Source organism: Odontomachus brunneus, unplaced genomic scaffold, assembly GCF_010583005.1.
Source record: "Odontomachus brunneus isolate Ranch 3 - 2012 unplaced genomic scaffold, Obru_v1 Obru_scaffold_103, whole genome shotgun sequence".
NCBI classification, from domain to species: Eukaryota; Metazoa; Arthropoda; class Insecta; order Hymenoptera; family Formicidae; genus Odontomachus; species Odontomachus brunneus.
Window position 1 is genome coordinate 1,227,451 of NW_022639553.1, and position 7,761 is coordinate 1,235,211.

The 7,761-nt window shown below is 33.4% G+C and overlaps 2 protein-coding genes across 2 annotated transcripts in view; one reads left to right on the top strand and one right to left on the bottom strand.

Moving 5' to 3' along the window:
* The window catches only part of LOC116848993, a 205,250-nt gene extending 202,133 nt beyond the window's left edge, over nucleotides 1–3,117 (top strand). Inside the window, exon 12 of the mRNA XM_032825702.1 lies at nucleotides 167–3,117. Within this exon, the coding sequence (XP_032681593.1) occupies nucleotides 167–286 (120 nt within the window). The 3' untranslated portion in view covers nucleotides 287–3,117. The remainder of the gene's footprint in view (nucleotides 1–166) is intronic.
* Nucleotides 3,118–3,336: 219 nt separating this feature from the next.
* Nucleotides 3,337–6,714, bottom strand: LOC116848995 (E3 ubiquitin-protein ligase RAD18-like). The gene is made up of 7 exons (XM_032825707.1): nucleotides 6,362–6,714; nucleotides 6,194–6,272; nucleotides 5,583–6,114; nucleotides 5,213–5,471; nucleotides 5,065–5,125; nucleotides 4,227–4,985; nucleotides 3,337–4,134 (listed from the first exon to the last, which is right to left on the bottom strand). Exons 1-7 carry the CDS (start codon nucleotides 6,389–6,391, stop codon nucleotides 3,731–3,733), a joined length of 2,124 nt encoding a protein of 707 aa, XP_032681598.1. The 5' UTR covers nucleotides 6,392–6,714; the 3' UTR covers nucleotides 3,337–3,730.
* Nucleotides 6,715–7,761: the final 1,047 nt, after the last annotated feature.

The window sequence follows — 7,761 nt, forward strand, 5'->3', positions numbered from 1 at the left end:
ATATATATTTTTATTAAAGACAAAAACAATAAGAATGTCTATAAGTAAGTATATGTCCGAGTACTTTTACTTTAATAACTTTAATTTAAAGTTTATTATGTTCCTTATGTTAACCATCGAACATAGTTCATGTCTGATTTCGTGGTTTCTTCTTTTCTTTTGTCAGGTTAACGAGGAGAGTGTGGAACACATGTCAACGGCCGACATAATAGATCTATTGCGCAAGATACGCGGTTCGATCGGCATCACCGTAATGAGAAAATCGAAACGAGATAATGTAACGTGACGCTAGTCCGACTCGTGATCAAATTGTTTCATAGAAAAATCGTAAAACGAAGGAAAATCTGATGGATATATTCCTTATCAGCGGGCAGCTACGAATTCAAGTCTAGGCATGAGCTTAGCGTGAAGGAAAGGTTTGTCGAAAAGCCAAGAAAAGAAACTGGTTTTTCTCAATAAAATTTTCATTAGGAGATAAATAATAAGAAGAGGAGGAAGAAAGAAAGAAAGATTGAGAAGCAACTAGAAAAATAATTACTAAGGGATGAATAAAAATGAATGTAAAAAGAGGAAGCGCGATAAGAAGTGTCGGAAATTTGGTGGATCTTCTCAATGTCAAGAGGAAGAGTAAATCGGCCATTGTCAGCAACGAAGATTATCCGTAAAGAAGCGGGATAATCTCATAGCATTCGGAAAGCAATGTGGATGCCTGCGAGGAAAACAGGATCGTCCTGGTCAATTATGAAAGACTGCCGTCGGAAAGGATGACGCGGAGAAATGCACAGATAATGCGCATTCAAATAATGTTCTGATGATCATTCGAAGATAAGCGGGAATCTTCTGATGTAGGCCAAGCGACACAAATATTTGAAGTCCAAGGACATCGTAGATGTCTCGCTGAGTTTTCAGTCGCGTCCTAATTTTGCGCGAATCGATATTATTTACGAGCACGTTAAAACCGATATTTTAACGTACTATCGGCTGTCACGCCGGAAGGATGCTCGATACGTCCGTCGTGTCGCGATAGATTGCGCATTAACCGTAGAATAATTCAAGGTACTTCGGTCTTTCGCCGTGTATCGGTGCTTGTTGATAACATTTCCTGACAATTTCCGATAATATTCTCGAAAAGCGATATCCTCTCACTATTAACGCGTATTCTCTAAATGATGAATACAGTAATCAAACTGTCAATCAAAAATCCCGATTATATCGCAAAGTGAGACACGCGGAAGATTCGGACAGCACGAATCGATCGATTACTCGTCGAGTGAACAATATAGTTTTTGTTGTTATGAGACTGCGATACGTATGTATATAACTGTGAAAACTACAGTTTTTAATGTTTTCGAGCGTGTAGAGAGAAACTCGTCTAGGAAGCTAGTAGTACACCCTACATATCCTTGTAAATCGCCTATCCTAGCGATAATTGTTCAATAGAAGTTACGTAGTTCTACGGCAGATGAGTTTAAATAATGAAGCTACTCTTAAGGGAATTCGGAGCTTATAGTGTAATTTTATTTTCTCCCGAATACACACACGTAAAGTCGTTTAAAACTTAAGATTAACATTTAAAACTAAGGTTTCAAATTTTCCGGAGATGCGCAACGGTTTTCCTGATTCCTTCGAAGAACTGCGTTACTGAGAGAAACAGCTGTTGTGTGTATGCGTAGATACTATATTTTTATTCCACAAAATGTAACTTTTTACGAAGAGAGAAAGAGAGCTTGATATCTACTATTGCGCGAGTTTATATATAACGTAAAGACAAATTAATTAATTCTACAAAATTAGGTATCGTCGTGCGGCAGCTAATTGACATTTCGGCATTTTAGCCGTGTCAAATATTACACGAGAATACGCAGCCGTTGTTATTCGTACACTTAACACCTGTGCGGTAAGAACAACTCAAAAGAACAGAGTTTCCTCACTAACAAAGAAAAAGATGTATAATCTATTTTCAGCAATTTCCCTTCGATTAAAATAAATAATAAATAAGGCACGATTGGCTTTACACATCGAAAGCAATCTTTACGCCGTGATAATATCTCACTTTTGTCGAAGCTACTATCTCTGGTCCCCTAGCAAATCAAAAGACAATCTGTCCGTAGCAAGCGGCAAGAATTTGATTGGCGTAACTGATGGTAAATAAAAATGTATGTACAATGACGGATTACTTGTGAAACAATGTATTAAGTGCATCTGATATTTTGATCTTCCTGCTATTTTTGAGGAGAGTCCGCGAGCACCTCCCACACGGGATAGAAGTTAGAGTTGCTTGTATCATATTTCGGGATGTGTCAGCGATCGAGTAACTACCTCGCATGATGCCATACCACACCGGAACGGAGACTAGGAGTTCGTTAATTGTTTAGGCGGATTTGTTTAGGGGAAATTAGAAAAAATATCCTGCGCGCGCAAAAAAGTATCTTCTAAGGGAAGGGTAACAAAATAAAAGAAAGAAATCGCAGAAAGAGAAATACAGTTATAACCGTTCTATCGAGACTCGAGAGCGTTAAAGTTCCGCTATGAGGCACTAGACGGAAGTTAGAGACGAAAATCTGTTAAGATTTACCATTAGCGAAGCCTCTTAAGCAGTAGAAAAATTCTCATTCCTGCAGCAACGATACGCCTTGTACTTTACAGGGGAAAAAAAAGTGTCGTACACAGTATAAAGTGGACTATAACGGTGCAATAATGTTAAATAAGAATTAGGGAGGTAATAAATGTGATAGTCGTTCCGTTAGAACGTTAGCGCGCCTATAAGTCTACGAGGATTATTTAGACGAGTATTCAAGCTATAATCGCGACTGCACGGTGTGTACATATAAAGTTAACTGTATAATTGTATAAATCGATACCAAAGTGTATTAATATCAAAGTTATGTAATATCAAAGACAGATATTTTACCTGTAAGCGATCGTTAAAGACGAACAGCTATATTTTGACATTATGTTAAGCTTATTAAATTATTGTTAGCGACTATGAATATATCTGAGATGCGTGTAAGTCGTGGTCGCGATTTGCATCGATATCACTCTATCACTGTTGGTCTCTTTTCCGTTTGGAACATATAATATATTCAATATTCAATAAAATTTAATGTCTTTGATAAAGATTTCGATATTTTCCCTACCAAGCACCGGAATGAAGTGACGAAACATTGATATGGATGGAAAAATATGATCCTTAAAATATGATACTCAAAATCCCGACAATCTTGTCATATATTTTATTGCTTAGGTATATGTAATTTTCTCTCAATGGCAATATTAATTCATAATTACATTGAAAATACTCAATACGATCGATATTATATAAATTATATATCAGCATTTAATGCAATCAGTATATTAGATGATTTTGAAATAAATTTACAAAACAAGATAATATATGTTACTGTATGTATAAAATTACAAAATATGCTTGACATAAACAAAACATTTGAATGTTATGCAATAACGATATAAGATACATATGTCATTGTTATGCCATTTTATTTAAAAAAGATAGAATTGTGTTTATATTTTATGTTTTTGTACATACCAAATTTGCACTATACATTTTGGCAAAAATACTAACAATAGTCAAATATGTCAAAAATTTGAACCACAGATTAATCATAAGAAAGTCCAGTCTTCCTTATTCTCACACATTCTATAATATTCAATAAAATATATAAAAATTAATTTCCAAAATTCAATTTTATCTTCGTGATTCAATTTATATTTACTTTTCTCGATTAATTTTGCTTCTTAATCTAGTAGATCTTTTCACAGAATTATTTACACTTCTTGCACAAGTTGCACGTAATTGTACTTTCTCCTTTCGCGATTCCTCCTCAATTTGCACTGTAGACTCACCAAAATTTTCATTATTGAATCTAATCGTCTCACTAAGACCAAATCTGGCCGATTTTCTGACATGCATCGATCTATCCGCAATCCTTTCATCGTCGCTTAATACGAACGTCATATCACGCTCTCGTTTTCGAAGAGCATTTGTATTGTCACGTGATCGATTCGACGCAGATGCAACAATAGTTCCATCCATCGATTCCATGTTTTCCTTCTCGAATTTTATGCGATGGGGCGTATACTCTTTTGCATTACATAATTGTTGCTTTGATTCCTCTGCAAAAATCAAATCTTTCTTTCATTTTATCTGAATATTTTATATACCAGCAAATTTATATTCTTAAAAAGTCTAAGAATTTTATACTTACCATCGAGTCGATCATCAATATCATCAATATTATCAACGATTATTGTATCATGTTTGATGTCTTTTATAAATTGATCTGCAACCTCATCACGTAATTCTTCTCTCCATTTATCTACAGAATGATAGTGTATATCATATTTCCCTTGATTGTGTCTTATATTATCATTATTCCTCCTTGTGAGTAATTCAGCTTCTTTTCTACTCTTCGAAGCAATTTCACTGAGCTTAGAACATGATTTTTTGGCATGAATGTTTATTCTATTCTCTAAAACATCACATTCTTCTGCATGAAAAGCATTTGTTGTGTTATTAGGCAAATTAGAAGCTACCTCTTTGTGTATCAAAGTATTTTCAGAAGATAATTCAGTCTTTATACTTTCTGCTTTTTCAATGGAACTAACTAAAGTTGAATTAATATTACAAGGAACGTTTGAAGTATCCTGTTTAGAAGTAAGACCAGATTGATTGCTGTTATCGTTGGATGAACTAGATAGTTCAACTGTCAAAAAATTCATAGGATCCTCGCTGGAATATACTTGCAAGGGACAAGATGTATTTGAATCGGAATCATCGATATACGAATTCATACGCAATAAATCGTCTTTTTCGCTATCTTTGACAGTTGATCTGTCTTTTGCGCAATCTCTACTACCAGAATTTCCTTTACTTAATATTTCGCGTCTAACGGGAAATTTTCGCGCATTATCAGCAGTTTTTATTCTTGCAATTATCTGGTCAAAGCTATCCTTGTATTCAGTCACTAAAAATAAAAAAAGAAAAATTTAATAGTGTATGCATATACCTCTATGTATATGTGTAAATAACTTGAGGATACTTACAATATATTTTTCTTTGTTGTTCAATAACATTGTGTTCTGTATTTCTATTAATATTCAATTTCTATAGAAAAAAATATTTTAGTATACAAATAAATTATAAGCTAATATATAACTATACATATATATATAACTATACATATTGTATCACCTTAACATTTAATGGTTTTTGCATTTTCTTTTCTAAATGTTCTTCTTCTTCGCACTGTTTAATTAACTCTGATACAGATCTTGGATTTATTTTATCACATTCTGCATTATAGAGAATAATATATCTTTGCAGTCTGTTCTCTAACATTCTTCTGTCTCCTTGAGACGATAATCCAAATTCTTTTAGCTTTTTTCGCATTCCACTCTCTTTCATTAAACTTAGTACTAACTTTGCTAATGGTTTACGTTTTAGCTCAACCCTGTAAACACAAGTAGATACATAAACAAATATTTTGTAAAAGAACATTAAACAATGTATTAATTTTCCCTGCAAAGCCCAAGAAATAAAAATAGCATGTAGTATAACATACTTTTTAGGTTGATCCTTTGTATTTTCTCTTTTTAAACAATCGTCTAAATGTTTATTAATATTATTTTCAGGCACATCTACTTTACATACTGGACATGTGACCACCTTACAATTTTCCTGGTTTCGAAAACCTTTCTTACTTTTTGGTGTGAAAATTGAAGGTATTTTAGGTGATGTGCTAGTACTAGGACTTGATATATCTTGATGATAAATTCTTTGCACACGAGGTGTAGAAATAGTTACTGTTGGATTATCAGAATCTTTATGTGATATTCCACTTGCACTGGGAACATGTGTTTCTTTCTTAAACTCAACATTGCTCAATGAACATGTATCTTTAGAATCATCATTCTTTACAGCTTCTATTTCTTTGTGATAAAATTCCTTTTCCAATTTTCCCTCAACATTTAAATATTGGGTGATAATTTCATCCAAAATTTTATTTGTTCTCAAATCTTTTTCAAAGGTTTCCGTGAAACAGATAGGACATTGTGTTTTATAAAGCAAATACCTTCTAATACAGAGAGAACAATCTATAAATGATAAAACGTAAAATTATAAGATATACATATATATGTATGATACATATTTTCAGGATTTTTGCAAACTTACAATTGTGAGAACACAAAGTCATCACACTAGTGTCCATCAAAGTGTAACAAATCCCACATGTTAATAACTCTTTAATACGCTAGAATAATAAAACGACAAGTTAATGCATGTCACTTCTCATAAAAATCATATTAAGTAAAATTACAGCATTACAGTCATTTTGCTTACCTTTAATTCTACGTATTTTGTTGGCGACATGATAAATCACAGATTTTAAGGTTAGAAAAATATAGAATTGAAAACCATACTTTTATACACATAATTCAAATTATATCAGTCAATATCAACATAGTATTAAAAGGAAAATCCGTCATAATGGAAAAGAAATTAACGAAAAAGCCAGGTACGAACTAATTGTTTCTCGCGCGCCTTTTTGTTGACCACAGCTAATTTAGGCTGCGTTCGGAAACGTCACTCGAGTACTCTTCCTCTCTTTTTATCTCACTCTTGTATCTCGCTCACTCCAACGTAATGGGTACACTTGGGTAACATTTCCGAACGCAACCCTAGTTGACTGCTAGGGTGCGTTCAAATTCTTCATCCGGGTGCACTCTATTACTAGAAACACTATAGTATATGTTACATATACTATAACACTTCTAGTAATAGAATACACCCGAGTGTGGAATCTGAACGCAGCCCTACACAGGAGGTACAAGGCCTGTTCTTTGGCTACATTCCGAAATTCACTGCCAGTACTGAAATAATATAATCCAATCCTATAATATACGTAACATGAACTATAGATTTTCAGTACTGGCAGTGCATTTCGGAACGCAGCCTTTGTAGCTGTACAGCTGAACTGGTGCAATATATTGAAGTGAGACAAATATACGTTTTCTCACTCTAACTTATTGTACTAGTTCAGCTACAAAGTGCAGCTACAAAGAATAGGCCTACAAATTTTCTCTTGTAAAAATTGGTCCTTGCCGAAATCGACAAAAAATGTAATTTCGTTAAAAAAATTCATAACTTAACAACATATTAAAATTAACAAAAATATTTTCAGGTTTTTTTAGATAAAACTATTTTCTTAAAAAAAAAAGTTCTATATACTGATTTAAAAAAGTATAATTATTTGGATGATTGAAAATAAGGATGATTGAAATATATTTCTAAGGTGACAAGAATTCAAGAAAAAGATGATTTCTTACAAAAATTAATCTTTATTATAGGAAAATTGGCGGAAATAATTACAAAATGTCATGACAAAATAAAGTGAAATTGCTTCGTCGTTTAAGCCTAGTATAACTCAGAACAAAAAGATCTCAGTTGGAACAAGAAAGGAAGCATGTGTTTTCTCTTGACGTCGGGTGCTGTCAAATCGATTTTTTTTCGAATTTTCGGAGAACGGATGACGCTACGAGTCTCATACTCTAAAACTATAATTCTTAAGCCTAGCACAACTCAGAACAAAAAGATCTCGGTTGGAACAAGAAAGGAAGCATGTGTTTACTCTTGACGTCGAGTACTGTCAAATCGACTTTTTTACGAATTTTCGGAGAACGGATGACGCTACGAGTCTCATACTCTAAAACTATAATTCTTAAGCCTAGCACAACTCAGAA

What these genes read in the sequence shown, in the direction of transcription:
- LOC116848995 (XM_032825707.1), bottom strand. Translation starts at nt 6,391, where the DNA reads ATGTCGCCAACAAAATACGTAGAATTAAAG. An exon ending in ACAAAGGATCAACCTAAAAA is followed by an intron (nt 5,472 to 5,582) that starts GTATGTTATACT and finishes TTGTGTTTACAG; the next exon opens with GGTTGAGCTAAAACGTAAAC. An exon ending in AAAAACCATTAAATGTTAAG is followed by an intron (nt 5,126 to 5,212) that starts GTGATACAATAT and finishes TTTTTTCTATAG; the next exon opens with AAATTGAATATTAATAGAAA.